Source organism: Gadus chalcogrammus, chromosome 11 (assembly GCF_026213295.1).
Source record: "Gadus chalcogrammus isolate NIFS_2021 chromosome 11, NIFS_Gcha_1.0, whole genome shotgun sequence".
In the NCBI taxonomy this organism is placed as follows: Eukaryota; Metazoa; Chordata; class Actinopteri; order Gadiformes; family Gadidae; genus Gadus; species Gadus chalcogrammus.
In genome coordinates, this window is record NC_079422.1 from 19992708 (window position 1) to 20011705 (window position 18998).

The 18998-nt window shown below is 43.3% G+C and overlaps 1 protein-coding gene across 1 annotated transcript in view; it reads right to left on the bottom strand.

The window, feature by feature from the left end:
- The window catches only part of LOC130392233 (CUB and sushi domain-containing protein 3-like), a 232674-nt gene that overhangs the window by 200238 nt on the left and 13438 nt on the right, over window positions 1-18998 (bottom strand). The window contains 2 exon segments of the mRNA XM_056602701.1: window positions 7872-8066; window positions 18558-18670. Coding sequence (XP_056458676.1) covers window positions 7872-8066; window positions 18558-18670 — 308 coding nt within the window.

An 18998-nucleotide genomic window follows, 5' to 3' on the forward strand; every position in this document is an offset into this window, starting at 1 on the left:
GGGCTTTGACCTCTAACCCCCCCCCCCCCACCATCCCCCCCCAGCGGCCAGAGACCACCCGAAAAGGGATGGCCCCCAAGTGTTAAGCCGCCATTTATATTCACAGCCCAAAACGACTCTGCAAATAATGATAATGCAAAAGGAGTTTTCTTATTTTTTTTTTCTTTCTTTCTTTTACAACAAACCAAAGAAATGCAACACGTTTAGAAATGGGATATTTTCCATGCACATGCAATTTGTGTATTTATAAATATTCATATGCAAGCAATGATTAACTGGACTGTCTCATTAGTTTGAGTTCAAACATATAAGGCCAACGAGATTAGTGACATCAAAATAACACCTTTTAACATAATTGGTTTAGGAAATATATAATTGGCTGCCTCTGTACAAAGTGATAAACCCCCTAAATACAAATGAAGAGACACCTAAACCAAGGACAGCTTCGGCAGAGAACGTAAGTAGTCTCAGTTTTAAGTAATTAATCGAGGCACTTTACGACTGACACAATAGACAATATCCATGGACGCAGACAAAGCCAACCAGAGTGCATTAAAACCGAAGACAAATGTGTTTTTGTACAACACACAGCCCCTAATTTATAAGCTCCTTTTCATTCTGGCATCTGATATGTAAGGATATCTTGTTGTGACAAGTTAAAGCAAGACAACTTTCCACATGAAAGCAATTAAAGCGTACTCCCTGAAAGTAATCGAGTAGGAAAATGCAGAAAACATTACATGCAGAGAAGACACAATATCTGCGGCTTCAATTATTGGGGTTCAGTTTGGTTAGGGGCGGGGGGGCTGCTCAGCTCGAGCACGCACCAAGAAATGTCACACGCGACTGACAAAAAGTAACAAGTCTTAACTGCATTAAGCGTTTACTCATCGCGGAGAAGCTCTCAACCGCTGACCTTTTAATTAGGTTAGGATTTTACAAACTCTACAAAAAAACACAGAGGTCCAGTCCTCGGTGACCTCATAGCTGGCTACGGGCATGGTTTCATGGGATCACGGAAATCATATGCTGCTACGGTACAAACCAACCTCTATAAGCTCAGAGTCTTTGCCTGACCGACACAAGGTGGAGGTTTTATGGGCTGAATTACTTCATCTGGTAGGGGTCAACTGCAGCCCAAACCAAACCTGCCATCTTGTTCATGAGAAACAGCAAGGCACTGGCTGAAAGAGCACAAACTCACGCATTATAAGACCTCAGAGAGAATGCATATTTTAAAAGACGACGCCGGCGTAATTTGATGTTTTTTATGCACTCCGGCAGCCCCAATGTTTTAAAGTGTTTTTGGAGGACGATGTGTGGGGAAATAACCCTTTTCTAGACACATAACACTGGCTGGCAAGAGGAAAACAGTGTCTTTATCAGGGCAGGATGATGATAGGAATGTCTGGAAATAAGTAACCGCGGCCTCCTGCTAACAATTATTCCAAATGTCAGTATCAGGAAAGTTCACCTGAGGTCTGTCATAGCCGGGCCGCATTAAGGTACGTTTTTTCTCCCAGGAGGAATGTCAGCCAGAAACAAACTATTCTTAGAGACGGGCGAGGAACATGGCTCAGACAGGTCTTAACCCCACCAAGTGTTCTGAACTATGTCTGCTCTATAAATGGCATCGGAATCTGTGACTCTACAACGGACAGGAGCTGGAGTGGGAGCAAATATTAGACTATGTCAAAACAGGGCTGTAGGTATTTGTTGGGTTGATACAACAAAACATTTTTTGCATATATTCGCTTTTCAATACTTTTAATTATGATGCTCTCAGAATCAACATCACCATTTATCGGTTTGATTCCGCAGAGTTTAGCACTTTAGCAAAGTAAAAGTCAAATAATTCAAATGACACCACTAAATCTACAGTTCATCCCAATAAATAACAGTTGAATAACGTTTGAAGTTAATAATTTTTACACTGTAAAATTCATCATTATGAAACCCCAACATTCCTCGCGATGGGGCAGGGATTCCCAATACTCTGATTGACGCTGAAGAGATCCCTCGTAACTCAATGTTACCGTTGCCTTCTGCAGGCGGCAGCCAGCCACAACGCCCAAGGAGAATAAGGGCCTGACAGATGGATACATTATGGTGCACCGCAGACGTGCCAAGACAGGCCGGTTCCCATACAGTGTCTCTACAGAACCACCTATGCACGATAATCCTCCAGCCAAGAACACTCACCGTGGTCGGAAGGCTTCGGAGGACTGTATCACGACGGATGGATGACTCATAGGTGTGGTGGTCTGAGGTTGCATCCCTGGTGTACACGATGCCGCCGTGTCCCATTGACCCATGCGCTCAGTCTCAATAAACCGGTCTCCAGCACCTCGTTGGCAGGCGCTAAAGCATCCATCGTCGGGTCTTCCAAAGCGGTTAAGTCACATGATAAGAAAGGGCGAGGCAGTGAGTGTTTGTCTGCGCGTTTTGAAGATAATCATTAAAGTGTGCGATTGATTTGAAGAGAATGGGATTTGTCTCTTTCAAAAGCCAAAAGATGAGAGAGAGAAAAAAATGGGGGGAAAATGATGGCATGGATTAGCACGGCTCATTTACATCGCTAGCGTCAGCGGCATAATGCTACTTGAGGAGGGATTAAAGCTGCCTACCCTTGACTTTGATCAGATAGACGAAACTCAAGTCTTTTGACTTGGATTCGCCCTGACGACGACGGAAGGAATCAATGCGGAATCTGTAACACAAACTCAAAGTTTCTCTCCTTTGTCATAATCCCCCACGCTGGCGCGACGCCTCAAATACGTTGAGTAGATTTACCCAGGGTAAGGAAAGGTTTATAATTGATAGCAGTGGTAATAATTTGATATCTGAACTTCTGCACAGTTGCAGACATACAATTAATATTGCGTCAGACAAGGCTCCCATCCCGGGGATTTGCCGGTTGAACGCATCTTTCATAAAGTTCCCACAGGGGAGACCTTGCCCTATAGCACTCGTTCAGGAAAAGGGCACATCCGCAACACTTTATTTTGGTTGTTAACTGTCATGATGAATGGTTTTATTGTATTATAATGGCATAGTAGGTTGTACGAAATGTCAGTTAAAAAAGCATTACAATTATGTAGTCGTGTTGGAAATGGAATCAATTTGATAGCAGGGTGAGAGAGAAAAATCGACAAATTAATAATAATAAAAAAGAATCAAAACACACCACAGGTCAGGTTGCCAACAGTTAGCCCCTACTTTGGCCAGGTGGTGATAACCCTTCCAAGCCAAGTCTAAAACCTTTTTATGCCACTGGCACGAGGCCACTGAGACAGTGAATAGTTGTATCCCTCATGGTAAATCCACCTCCACAGCTTGATCACACCGGCTAATAAGCTAGCCAGGTCACTTTTATCAAACATCATTATGGTATTTATAAGTGCTAACGAGAAAACCTTATGCTCCATGAGCCGAGCAGGAATATTTTCATTTCATCTGATTAAAATGATAAAAAGCCAATAACTTCATAGATGAAAGTAGCAAATATACATCACTGTTGGTAACTGGATCATTCCCTACTTGATATTCTTCCTATGCTCACGTATCCTAAGCCCCCTTGCTCATTGTCACACCACCTATAGATACATGACTGTCCAGAGACAGTGAGGAGATGGAGGGTACTTGAGGAGAATCTGATGACGCAGAGCTGTGATTAGAATGGGCTTCATCGTCTCTAATTAACTCCCTCTATCCATCCATCTCTATCTTATCTCTTTCGCTTCTTCTCCGTTTCAACAACCTCACACTCTTCTCCCCTGACTGTCCTTGTTTTCTGTATCTTCCGGAACCTTCCCCATCTTTAGCCTACTTTACGATGCCTTTCCAAACCTCACAGGTCAGTTGAAACGGAAGCAGTACATCTCAGTAGGGTCTTGACACCATAGCAAGCAAGGTTCTAATATTGTCTTATATCCTCAGTTTATATATACCCTAATAAATAGTAGATATCGAAAATGTCTGGATGGACATTGTTCATTGTCCAAGAAATTGGCTTAGAAAATGCCAATTCATTGCACAGAAAATTCTGTGAATCTCTTCCAAATTGTTTCTTTTATAAATAAACAAAGCTACAAAAAATGCCCTTGTGGTAGAATAACCGGGTACGATTACGTACCATCGGTGCTAAATCCATAGCTAGAATCAAATGTGTGTGAAAATCTGGATGGGAGCCACAGGTAACTGGGTTACCAGTGAGCCAGCGAGGGCCAGGGGTGTATGAAAGAAGTGTGTGCTGTGTGTCTGTCTTCAGCGCCGTCACAGGCTTAGCTAGAGGTACGGAGTCTGCCTGTGCGTCACATTGGAGAGCAGGTCGCTTATCAAAAGAATGGGCAGGTTCTCTGAGGGAAAGCAGATCAAAGGACCATCTGGCTGCGCGGAGAAGCAGGCCACGGGTTTGGAGAGAACAGGAGCAGCGAAGGGGGCAGCAGCAGCAGCAGCAGGAGCCGCTCACCGAGGCCTCCGACGGATGGCTGCTTCTGGCGAGCGCCAAGAGAGCATTCCCAAACACCGCTCCCAAAAAATCTGATGGAGCCTGTGATGCTTCTGTGAGCCACCAAAGGCGCCCCACACAAACGGATTGAGGCAGGAGCGGGCCATGACGGAGAAGCGTGAACGACTCGCAGTCTGCCTTCAATTCAATTCAATTGTATTTGTATAGCCCTTAAATACAGGTACATTCTCTTCATTAGCAAGGAAAGAAATCATGAGGAACGCAGTGTGGGGGAATCCCTCCTTCCAGGGATGATCAGGAGTGCAATGAGGCCATAATTGACATGCATACATACATGCATACATATATAGACAGGCAAAACATTTTAAATCGGTGATGGGGTGCTGACCGGTTAACCATAAACATGCCTTCTTGTGTGGAAACCTTAACGCAAATGTATCAAAAGGAAAATATACTCAAAAAGTCACGTACATGGCGGCTAGTCGCTTGGTCGTTCGGTGAATGAGTGCAGGAACAGACTTTACCACAACATAAGAGCATCATAATTGTTTGGTTCCACAAAAATCTGTAGTTTGTTGTACTGCAGCCACTGTTCAAGAACATTGTGTACAATTACATCAAGAGGGGCTGGCTGCATGCCGCACTGTACAAGTCAAGCATTCTCTCAGGGTCACATAATCCATCCGTTATTGTTGTAGCAACCTACTGCACTCAGCCATTGTTAGAGTGTCATTAGCGATATACTGTAGAGAAATACTGACCACAAATTGGTGATCAGCTATAGAAGAAAAAACAACACATAACAATACAGTAAGTAGCATTAGCGCTAGCCTGACCATCGCCCGGCCAATTCGTTAATTCAATTTTGAAGGGTGTCATAAACGTACGCAGACCAAAATGCCTCTGGACAGTTTGATAGACCTCCACCAATCAGAGCAACGAGCCGTTTTACACATCCTCGACATCCATCTTGGTTGTTTATGAAAATGCCTGAAAGGTGGTCCCTAGCCCGAATCTCTGTACAGTCATTGTATAAAACCTGCCCCATATTTGATGAATAGATTCAATTGGCTGATCTGCTGGAAATCTCCTAGAAAGGGAGGGAGGCCTGACACATTTGCCATGGCAAATAACATTTATTATTCAAAACCAGATTCCTCTGGTTCCCAGGCTACATTGTCTCATGAATGTCTATTAAGACTAAATGTAGGAGTCATAAAGAGAAAATGTAGAGTAAAGTGACTTAATAAGAGAAAGCACATATTTGATCATCATCAGCACTGCATAGGCTACATGCGGCTCAATGATGCCTCATTTTGTGTCTCCTTTGTGTGGTTCAAATGTGGGAAAATAATGAATTTGCTCAAAGGGTTTCCCACAACCGTCTTTATAACCAGCCGCCTCTACAAAAAAAAAAACTTTTCCCAATATGACAACGTATATTTTGGTCCCTTAATGTCAGCAATCTGCATTCTTTTTGACTGAACAATTCGGTCTATATTTACTATAATATAGACTTCAATAAAATACCTTAGTTATTACGATACATCTCTGAAATCAAACCGTGGCTGGTCTCTGTGTAGATGACACGGTATTCACATCCGACAAAGCCTGCATCGATAAACAGACTGTAGAAGCATTTGTCTGATTAAAAATATTAATAATTATTGAAATCAAGACAAACCACAGCAAATTGGACAGAAGACCGAATCATACTGTGAAGATGTGAATGGCATCTTCACTGTTTTTAAACAAGTTTTAAAAGATTCACAGGCTCCTGTCTGGCTTGTTAGCCGTGATAGTTCGCAGCTGTGGCTCATAGGCTAATTGAGCCACATCCATTCTGGTGCTCTTTGAGGCCACGTTTAACAGGGTATTTATAGAAACTAATATTTCCCCCCTCCGTTTTCAAAAATAACACAGACGCGTAGCGAAGGTGTCTTGCTTCGCCCTGAAGAGGCTTATTTTCGACAATGACCGGCGACGTTCTATACATTATCCCGCTTATTACACGGCTACTTGCCAAAACGAAAAAAATAACTTCACATGGTGTGTCTTTTTACAATTTATTCGTTACCAGCATTCTTAGTGTTGATCAGCAGAGAAGTAATTTGTTCGCAAAGACGGTGACGTCGCTTAGCAACGGAAGACGCTGGGCTTGACAAGTCACCGGACTACTACCCATGCAAGTGAACGGAGCGTTCCACGGCATTGAGAAGACCCGTGTAATAAAGGCCTTTATCACACGGGTCTTCTCCATGCCAATCACCCCGCTGAAACACACACACACAAATTTCCCCCGAGACAACAGCATCGAGGTCCCCCATAATACATGAATATATTCATGTACATACATATAAACGGTACTTGCATTTGCAGGTTTCGCCCTAGCGTACACAGTGCCTTGGTGCAGCTGCACTGAAGTGTTTTAATTTGACGGTGGTACATTTTCTGGATAGCTGTATTTAATGACGGGCACGGCGGGGCAGTACATTGAGTAAACACTGAACACGCGAGCCCATCCCTTCACTGCACAAAGCCTGTGCCACAACGTGAACAAATACAAAATGGCCGATGCATAGAAAACATAAACGTCCAGTCGTTTCAATTGTGTACCATTTGATTATTATAACAATCCTTTGCAGCCTTCGATTAAGTTGTCCCTCTTTGCCTGACAACATTCAGGGTACATTACTCGCACAAACTCCGCCTACCGTCGGTTCAACAGTTGAACTTGCAAACTTGTGAAGGGCAAACGTTTTAAGAGCTGATGCCAGAACAGCCCCCCCCCCCCCTCTGTTAGTGGTGCTCAGCGCCTGATGCACACTTCAGCACCAGGTGAAAGCAATTTGCATCTAAGTGATGGAAATTGCCAACATGGTACACTCAAATACAATACACATTCTACACTAGAATTACCTTCCTGCATGTGCAAATTATGTGGCCATTCAAAGCCAGCACCCAAATGGCCACAAAAAGGGTGACCTTTTGAGCATGTTACACAAGTACATGGATTCGATTTCAAAAGAAGCGGACAACATAAAAGATATTGATCGGCTGCTTTGTTTTGAGTATAGGGCGAGTAGGGTTTGGCTGTAGCCTGTAAGACATGAACATCCACATCCAACTGCTATGTCACTCACACCCATCCACTTGCCACGCCCACTGGCGTCACTCAAGGTACAGTGAAAATAATTGATCATGAAAAATGTCGCTCTATATCGATGTTTAAAAAGGGACATAATTTACTCACATCATCTCTGACATAAAACCTATGACGATTATAACGTAGCAGTTGGATGTGGATGTCCACGTCCTACAGGCTGCAGCCAGACATTGTAGTATAGGGCGGCCGCCGCCATGCTGCAAGATGGGAGACATGATGGACGAGCAGCTGTACCTCTGCAGATGGGGACCGGGAAGTCCCAGACGGAGACCCCGGCCGTGTTGGAGACGCAGGTGAGGAGCGAGTGGCCGTCCAGCACGTAGCCAGTGACGCAGCGGTAGCGGATCTTGTCTCCGACATTGAACTGCGTCCCGTTCAGGATGCCCTTGGGCGGAACACCTGGGTTTCCGCACGCGCTGCTGCGCAACTCTGGGGGAAAACAAAGGAGATTACACCACACATGTCAGCTCCATCCGTCCACATGGTTAGACAGACCCTCATGGCTGGCTGCCGAACGCTGTTATAACCAATGTTTTACAGAGTGTTGAAATCAAAAGTGTAGCGTACCTTAGGTTTTACGTTCAAATAGATGGTTGAACAATGAAAGCTTTTTTGTTTTGACAAAGCCTTTGAGTGCTTCTCACTTCAGAATAGATTAAATGGTCCAGTTTATGAAGTACATGTTAAGTACCCCCCTACTCCCAGAAACAGAGAAAATAAAAATCGATAATAAAGGTAGGGTTGGTATTTTGAGTCACCAGATAGACTAAGCTTGTTTTGAAAGTATCCAACTGAAAGAAATCCACCCCTCCATTCAGGCCTCCCTCCAAAGACACTCCCCAAAACACATGACTAGCTTGCTAGGTTTAGCAAAAGGTCTGCTTAGCCTTGTGGAAGGCTCGTCATTCAACTATTTAATTCGGGCAAAATTAAAAGATTGGACAGGTTAATTACAGGACTATGACAGATACCATATTTTCTTTTAAGGCATTTGATTAATATATTGATGATAGGATGTAAAGAGAATTTCCAGAAATATGTCAGAAAAGGGGTTTAAAATAAATTGGCTACCCTGCCTTTAATCATTCTTTGCGATTCTTAAAACAGATTAAAGAGTAAAGGGCAACAATTCATTTATAGTGATGGCAACGACACAACAGCGAGGATGATACAAATAACACCTTTTTATGGAACAAGCCACTAAAATCAGATTACGTAAAGCCGCTAGGATTCAGAAGGGGTTTAAACAGACAGCTCAGCTAAATATGCAAGGAGATTGATCATGCAAGATCCTGGCACTCACTTAATCAGGTATCATATTCTTAGATATCTCGATGGATAGTAATTTATTCATAGTTATTTATCATGCTCAAAGAAAGAAATGAATTTCACAAAGAAAGGGACGTACATGGAACAGATGTTTGTGTGTTTCACAGGTGATCGTTTCAGGTTGTGATATCGTGCATCTCAGGATAAAAACACACTAACACGAAAGGATAAAAAATAGCCTTCCAACTCTTTCATTAAATAGATGTTTTGCTCATTCTACAGTATTGGGTTTTATTTACTTTACACAGAATAAAGATTTTAGCGCAAGCTAAGTTCTAAGTGAAGGTAGAATTTCCACCATCGGAAAAGAAAGAACCCAATAGTCCTTTCCATTTGGTTTATTCTCTTACACAGCGGAATACTGAAAATCCCCCGAACTAAACACCATTTGTTCACTTTTCTAGCTGGAACAAATAGGCTCTGGCACTGGCCCGTCGCTCGCTACAATGCCATCAAGTGACCACAGTTTTAGCACATTTACATGTATTGTATTAAGCGATTTCCACACAGTCCAGACAATTTTAATTCTACAAGACTTTTGTTTAAATATGTATACATAAAAATTGTAAAAACGCTGACCGAATAATTGCATGCAATGATACAAAATAAAAATAAAATCACAACAATTCCTCAACCCCTTCAGGTTCCAAATTTTTCCCATTGCCCCCGATGCAGTAGACAAACCAATTTCCATTGTGTTGTTCTTATTCCGTCTCCTCATAATACTAAGGAAATGCAAGTGGTCCTTTCTCATTTGAAGATGTAATCGAATAAACTTTGAGTCACTGTCAATTTTATGCAGATGTCCTCTGATGAGTTTGCAAGTTGGGGGATATTGGTAATCAAAACACCATGATAACCACTTATGACGTCTGCTTTCATCATCAAGGTCATTACATCGAAAACACATTACAGCAAAACATATTTACTCGTACCTCGAGGGTCATCGTTCAAACACACTCAAGCTTCAGAGTTTAAATCCTCAAGGCTAACCGTTTATTAATTCAAAAGAAAGAAAAACAACACGGCAATTAAGAGCCCAGTAAACCAACTTCAATCCTATTCATTGAGGCGCCAATCCACCTAACTACAAAACTCCAGGACTCTGAAAAATGGTAAACCCCAGGTCACGAATGTCGTAAATGCAGCAGAAACACAGAGAATCACCACATTGAGCGGATTCCCTGCTTCGTCCGTCCATCTGTCAACCAGAACAACACATCCTGGCTGTTGGCGTGGCAATCAAGGGCGGACTAGAAATGGGGCGGGCAGATGATTGTTAATACAACCTAATGAGTCTCATTAGGTCCAGTGTTGTTTCGTTATAATAGGGATATACAACCTCCTGCTGTCAGGAGGCCTCTCCTTCTTTTCCCCGATCATGCACTCATGTGTAATTATTATATTTCGATACAATGCCATCTGCTTCTCTGCTAATTATTTTGGCAAATGACTAGCGAACCGAGAAACCAAAACAGCGTTTCTTCTATGTACGCGCATGCCTGTGTAAGAGAGCTAGAACGAGGGGCAAAGAGAAGGAGAGAGAGGGAGGTACGAGGGAGAGAGAGATTGGAGGCATGCTATCACTAACAGAGGGAGCTGCAAAGTCACATATTAAAATGTTCATTTCCAGGAATCATTCAGTGATCCACATCCCCATGCAGATGTTCGAATGCAGCTTTGCATTATCGTAGATGAATGAAGTAATTGTCTGCCATTAGTGTCCCTTGGAGACCAGGGGAGGTTGGTGGGCAAGGGGTGGGGGTGAGATTGCCAAAAGTTAAGCAGTGAACTCTATGACATCGTTTTCTCATTCAATTCAATACATTACAACAATAACGGGGAAAAAACTCAACATGAAAGACTCGTGAGCATAAAACTGATGCAGTCATCCGGGTTCTGATGATTTACACCCTCCAAACACACATATGAAGCGGCATGCACACTGAAGACCTCCCGAGACTAACCTGTAACCACCAGTCACATATATTCTAATGGCTGCTCCAATATCAATGCCACACATTGTTCACCACTAATAATGTTCCAACAGCAGTGTGACGAGGGCTAGATACAAAGAAGGTGGCGTTTTATCAGTTTCACATGTGGACCTTTTCAATAGATCATTATTATTTTTTAATAAACCTCATTATAATTTGGCTAACATACTTATTGGCATAATTATTGGCAATGCTAATAGAGGAAAGATGGTGCCAGTCATTTAACACCTGCCTACCATCGCCCTTTTGTTTATTCTCTCCTTTTCTGTGTTAGTGTGAACACAGAGGCAGAATGCCAAAACAAATTCATTATATGGAAGAAAAAAAAAAAAAGCCTGGCAAATGAGCACAAACTCTGGTCGTTTTTGTGGCTGTTGCCGATAACAACAATTAAGAATTTGAAGGTGAAAAAAATGGAACCGCATTGGAACGGAGCCGAACGTAGGAGAAAGGCAGCTCTTTGTGCTTTGTGTTTTCAATCTGACAGGCCAGCCTCACGTCCAACTATGATCCCCTAAAAACGAATTACATGCTGGCCTTATCTCAAATGATGGTGGCAGTGTAGTGAAGACCTGCTTGCAAAATCTGACTCGTCCTTTCTTCATCCTCACCAGTATATAAAAAACTTAAAATGGCGATGAGGTTGTATGAGACTTGAGTTGGGTACAATACTAGCAAAATACCATCAAAGGATAGCACTACAGAGCTGTGGTTATTGTAAATAATGCCAACGGCTATATCCTCAAGGCAAACCGCAACAGCGAGATAAAGTCACCTACATCTTATATTTGAAAGTGTTTGTTAAGCATTAACTTAACTACATAATTGTTGTATTATCTTTTGGGATTGTAACTGTATACTGATGAATTGAAACAAACGAAACGCATATGCAGAAAGTCGAGGGCAATCATTTTCACGGCTCTCCGTTTTTACAAATTCATTTACAACCATCGCGACCAAATGAAGATAGGGTATTGGGCCCATTAAAACATGACGTGTCAAATATAATTAACAATAACCTTTTTTTTTAACGAGGTTCACCGTAGTACTGCCTCGAGTGTTGGACTCCCAGCTGAAAGGCACTGGGTTCCATCCATCAGGGCCCCAGCCTACCTCTCTCCTCTAAGACTCTCCTTAACCCGTAACTGCTTCTTAATCACATGTATACCAAATCACAATAATGTCTCTGTGGATGAAAGCACCTCCTAAATCATTTGATTGTAATATTTTCATTGCAATTGTCATTGGTTGCAAGTATGTAAATGCAAATTGGTTGCAATTAATGTTGTTTCGAGAAAAACACACACAATAACTCGCCTGAAAAGGTTGTTTGGTGCTTTTAAAACGTACTTCTATTCTCCAAACGTTAATCCTCATATCCTCATGTCGGCCCAATCGGTACTTCCATTTCTAGCCATCCCTGGAAGGAGAAATCCCTCTTAGCAGTTTCCTCAAGGATTCTCTCCCTACTTGGTTTGGGTTTTTCTTTGCCTTTTTAATGGTGTGAGATTGTTGGTTTTACAAATACATTATTTGACCTTGCTGGCAGTCATCACTCTTAAACATAAACAAACAAGAGAACACCTCTGAAACCACGGGCTAGAGAGCTTTGTGAAGAAAAACAAAGGCCTAACAAGCAAACACTTTGACCAACACACCCGAGGTCATCAATTAAAAAGTAATAGATGCATCACGGCTATAACACTGTGAGTCTTTGCCCTTTGGTGTGTGGAAAGCTATAGTCCATGACTCACCAGGAGAAGAGGACCTTGAATTAAATTCTAAAGATGTGTTGTTGCACAAAGTGGAAGGCTTTAGACGGGCCTTCTCTAAGCCATAATGGGAAACTTGAACCGGAACAGGGGAAGTCAATAGACGCTGTAGCCATAGGTCTCTTGATGGAAACACTGACCATAAAACGAGGAAACGTGGTGCACTCAAGAATAAATTGGGCTCCTGACTTTCATGAAATCCAGGGGAATTTAGCCTGTTACGCATGCATATTCTCAGACATCCCTGACCTAACACCCACGCCTGTCAGGAGGACCCTGAACAAATTGCATATATCCGTCAATGTTAAGGAACCAGCTGCTGCGGCTAAACTTCCTTAACAACCTGCAAACAAACCGAGCCAGCGGAGCTAATCAATTGAACTGCCGATGTGTACACACACAGTGGTGTACACTGAATCCACACGGCGCTGATACACAGCGTTGCTGTCAGCTGCCGTTATCTTTCTCCAACATCATGAGGCTAATTCAGCAATCTCACCTGCACGGGTAAACGGAAAATAAAATAAGATGCTAAACAATATCAATATCTAATTACAAGTACACACCAAGCTTTAGAGCATTCTGAGCTCGATTATTTAATCGATTTAATTAAATTAATTAATATGATAGACGTCAACAAACATTTAACAAGCAATCAACACATTCAAAGCGAGTGTTGGGGGGGAGGAATTAAAGAGACTTATGGCTTTGGAAATAAAATGCTGCATAAATATAAACTAAAGTCAAGAAACGCAAAAACTTTGGTGGTGTGTTGTGATTTGTATCTTTATCAAGACATCCTAGTGTGCATTCTCTAATTGTTATCCTTTATTTATTAAGGGGACTACGATGAGGGTCTACGATTGGGGTCTGTAGCCACCTCATGGCAGTGGAGGACTTGAACAACATGACCGAAGTATATAAGGCATCTTCAAGATATCTCAAAGGGCCGGGCGATTTATCTCCCTTGTATATTTAATGACTCTCTGGCCCTTTGAAGAAGACGGAAGGTTGACAGAGAGGCAGACATGCATGCACCCCCCAGCCCCCCTCCCCACATTCCCCCTTCACACACACACTCAGACACACAGACAGAAACCGTCTGCGTCGGGGCAGACAGCATCCCTGCCTGCCTCCCTTGCCTCTCTGCCCGCATGCCTGCTGCGTGGTGAGCTGTCTGGCTGAACAACTGGCTGTCTGGCTGAACGACTGGCTGTCTGGATGAGCGGCTGAGTGTCTGGCTGCCTTGATGATGGGCTTTTGACGCAGGGAGGGAAAGGCGTTTGATCCGTCAAAAATGTCATTTTTCCCAAATTAGACTTGAGTGCAGACACGTGTGCACGCGCGTGTATGTGTAATACATGCACGCGCGTACACAGGAACTGCATCAAGCGCAGCGACCGGGCTGGTTTTAGACGTTATGAAACGTTTGCAGGACAGCCTATCAATTCGTTGGAGTGCAAATGCAATGGTTTTCGCATTGAATACGCAAACTTCATCCATAGGCATGTTTTTCACCGACTGTACCACTCACAAAGACAGAACGGGAAAATCACCTTTTACATTGCTTAATTTCCCTAGTAAATAAACACAGGTTTTGTCCTTGGAGGAGTCTGCAGCAGAGTAGGTTAAGGTCATTCCGATCCAACTGTCAAAAGGCCCCCAAAGGTGACGCGCTAATCAGGGCCGCGGTGTACACGCACCGTACACCCGGGCTCCGGTTTGCCCTGCGTGCCCGCGTACTTGGCGGGAGATTGACAGGACCCGGCCGGGAAATTAGATTATATCTGGGCCGCGCGTCCTTCAGCGTCTCCTTCCTATGCATACGGACTCAAATCCACTTAGCCGCAGTCATGATCCAATCAGCTCAGAGGGGTCGGTACACGCCTCGCGCACATCCCAGAGTCACCGGAACGCACGGGCGATACATATTTATTATGCACCATGCTGCACACCATGGGTGTTTTAACATCACACGTGGATGAACAAAAAAATAACATTGCAGGCGCCGCTGGTGTCGCACGTAGATGCATAATGAATGAGGGCGGGTGGTGTTTGTAAAACGGTGCGGTAGTATGGGTCACTGGATGCTATGTTAGGCCGAAGTGACCCTATGGATAGTAGTGGTGGTGGGAATCCTAATGGAGGATAATTAGTGCAGCAACAGGAGGAGGGCTTGTTACCAAGACACAGCAACCGGCCCCAAATTAAAGAAGTAAATAAAGCTATGGACTGCTCTTAGCCTTTTAATATTTCCAGCCTTTTAATAATGTATGCTTTGGTGGGTGCCGTATTCAGACTTCAGGCGAAGATTAATACAATTTACTACAAATGTAAAGTGCAATAGCGCCGTCGTAAGTGTGGCCCTCGGGCCAGCTTGGGCTCCCCAAGAGAGTACTATGGAGGCGGTTGATATTTTGTCCCAATATAATAATGAGACCCCCCCCCCCCATATTGTCCTCTCTGGTGAGCAACAGCAGATAGTAGCTGAGGCACGTGTGGATCCAGCTGTGACCAAATGAGACGTAAAATAGACAGAGAGGGATTTAGGAAGAGAGAGACAGATAGAGAGAGAGACAGATAGAGAGAGAGAGACAGACAGAGACAAAGAGACACACACAAAGAATGAGACGTAAAATAGACAGAGAGGGATTTAGGAAGAGAGAGACAGATAGAGAGACAGAGACAAAGAGACACACACAAAGAATGAGGGAGGGAGAGAGACGGAGAGAGAGACACACACACATGAAGAGAGACAGACAGACAGAGAGAGAGCGAGAGACACACACATTAAGAGAGACAGACTGACAGACAGACAGACAGACAGAGAGAGACCGAGAGACACACACATGAAGACAGACAGAAACACAGACACACAGACAGAGAGTGAGCGAGAGACACACACATGAAGACAGACAGACAGACAGAGAGTGAGCGAGAGACACACACATGTAGAGAGACAGACAGACAGACACACAGACCGAGAGTGAGCGAGAGACACACACATGAAGAGAGACAGAAAGAAAAACAGACAGACTTACAGAGAGAGCGAGAGAGTGAGACGGGAGCGGAAAGGTCTTGGGTCTGGCCTGTGGTGGGAGCAGGCCATGGTCAAGGTCGTGAACAGTGCCATGCAGAGACGTTGGGCAGGGGATTAAAGTGGACAGAGGGCGAGTAGCAATTTTGAATACTACTCCATATAATATTCATATATCCAGGAAAGTCTTCATTAAATATAGTAGAAAATCCTGAGCGCATTCATGAATATTTGCCCATTTGTGTACACTATTTACACGTTAACACAAGGGGCTTAGAGTATAGATTCAGGCAGTGTTTTACAAGAATAATTCTTTTGTTCACAGGATTTCCTTGGCTGGGCATGTAGCCAAATCGGTTTAAATTAGGTTGAAACATCTCTGCTGGGAAACTATCGTGCTCAAAATCAGGATAACCTAATATTTGTCCATTGTAATTTCCTCCAAAGTTAGAAGCCGGAAATGAGAGTTAACGTCTCTGAGGCGGAAATGACCCAGGAAAGAGACAACCAGATTGTTTTACCTATGGAACCTGGGGGTTGGGCTATAGCCCACCTCATGCAGAGCAGCGCTGTGGTCACGTCCATCTAACCGCAGTAAAATAGCCTTGGTTCCTGAACTGAGTTAGCGATGCGCAACAACCTGCAGACACACTCGCTGATGTACAATGAATCCTCATCTATATTCCATCCATATCACTATCCAATATTTAGCCAGCAAACTATTCAGCCAGCTCACCTCGTGAGGAATGGGCACGCATTCATTAGACGCTTGCATTATTTATGGGGGGTAAACATTGCAAATTAGATGGTAATAATTGATGTTTAACAGTATGTATTCTGCACTGTTAATTAGTCGTCAAGTCTGCGCTGTTAGGGGGGCAGAATAGTCTTGTGGTAGGAGGGTTTGAATCCTGGTGCTTGGTTGGATACCAAGTATACGTCTGGGCTAGCCGTGAGCTTGATGCCTAACCCCCAGGTACTTGATGAATGTATTCACTGAATGTTGCTTTGAATTATACCTTTAAAGATTTTTTTATGAACTAGTATTACGAAAAGTAAAGTGACCCTGCAAGTAGCCCTCTGAGTTGAAGTCTAGTGAGAGGTTCAAAAACGATCGCAAATATACCACATATTATCTCCTTCAGCCAATAATAGCAAGGTTTAACAAATAGCTTCAAACAAATAACGTTGTACTACGTAGACTCGTTGCCCGATTTTCGGCAATGAAAACTGAAGGGATTATACTTTGTGTGGTGTTTAGTCTGCACTGAGTTGTTTTATAGTGGCTATTTAGCCAACTTGATTGTCAATTTACTGCAAAAGTCAATTTTGTCCAATTCACTGCCCATTTAACTGGAACATTTAAAAAGTGCTTGGTTCATAACAATGGAAATTGTGATATTGTATCTTCTGAGTTAGAAAAGGTACCACTGCATTTGTTACAGGAAACAAATTTCTGGTCATTAATTGTGATAATTATACTAATTATACTTTTTTGTAAACCTCTCAACCACACATTCTCTCACAGGGTTAACTCAGAAATATATCTCAGCTAATTCAATTGATTTGCTACAATGTGTTTGTATGTATGTTTGTGTGGGTGTGCTAGTGTGTAATAATTGGTATTATTATAATATATATCAAATGCAATCTAATCAAATCCCGTCGGTAAGGGAAGATTAGGCGTAGGGAGAAAGATTCCGAAGCAGAAAAACAAGCTTAACTTATCAAAAGAAAGATTAGAACTTTATTCATCGCTGTGGGGGAAACATGGTGAAGGTGTTAGAGGAGCGAAGCACACATAATCGGCAGAATGCAATAAGACACAAATGATAATAACAACAGATGTGAGAAATAAAGACCTACACAGCAGACAAAGAGGACAGGCTGGTGTACTAAAGAGATATGCCTCATCCCTATCTAGAGGAATGGAGGTGTGGGTGGGAGAGAGAGAGAGAGAGAGAGAGAGAGAGAGAGAGAGAGAGAGAGAGAGAGAGAGAGAGAGAGAGAGAGAGAGAGAGAGAGAGAGAGAGAGAGAGAGAGAGAGAGAGAGAGAGAGAGAGAGAGAGAGAGAGAGCAAGAGAGCGTTTGTTGTTTTTGTAAATGTGTGTATGCGTGTGGGTGTGTGTTTGCGTGAGAGAGAGAGCGAGAGAGAGAGAGTAGGTGGGGTGTGTGTTTATTGTTTTTGTGAATGTGTGTATGCGTGTGTATGTGTGAGAGAGAGAGCGAGAGAGAGCGTGCGTTGGTGTGTGTGCGTATAGGTTTGTGTTTGTGAGAGAGAGAGCGCGGGTTAGGGTTACTCGGAGGGACGGAGGATATTTAGACTGCCTCCCCAACGCATTCTGCCGCTCCGCTCCGGCACAGCTATCTCTGCAAATCCATTAGTTCAACTAATTCCCATCGCCAGCTGCTGAGCTATCTCAACCGCACCTCTGGAGTTGGGCAATGGTCTAGGACTTTGTGGGGGTGGAATGTTTATTAGCAAAATGCGAAATTAATTTGCTTATTTGGGTACCCGATGTTTTCATAACTCAACTGTGGAAGTCCTCGAGGAAATCAGGCAGAGCAGGCGGGATCACCCAGCGTCTCTAAAGAGGAAAATGTCTACATTCCCACTAATGGATCATGACAGTTGCGACGATTTGGTTCACCCAGGCCTGTCTTGATAACTCACTTAAACTTTTACTCATTTATTTTAGATTGCACACAAGCCATTGTCTTGAGAATGAAAATGTAAAGTAGCACACACGACAGAGAGAGTGTGTGAGCCGTGTGTCTCTCTTACCTTGGTAGGCGATCTTGAATCCGTGAGCGCTTACTGCAAAGTCGCTGGTAAGTCTCAGCGAAAAGATGGATCCAGTACTGGTTACGGGAGCGGGAATGGTAAACCCTGTTAACCTGCGAAAGAGAGGAGAAACAATCCCTTAATAAGAGCACCAACTCCGCACACACACACACACACACACATACACAAATGTGCGCCTACAGACACAAACACACAAACGTGTGCGTTTGTGTGTTTGTTTCATTCTTCTTTTATGAATATGTGGCTCTTGAAGGTAGTGGTAAAACAGTAACCTTGGATTTTATGCACTTTTTAACTTCTGAAAGCGGGGGTAATATCAAACATCATTGAGCGCGTTCAATTTGTTTACTCCTTCGCTCCGTCTCCATAAAAACCGGCTCCCAAACGCCGGAAGAATGTTAAAGCGCAGTGTTCAGCAAT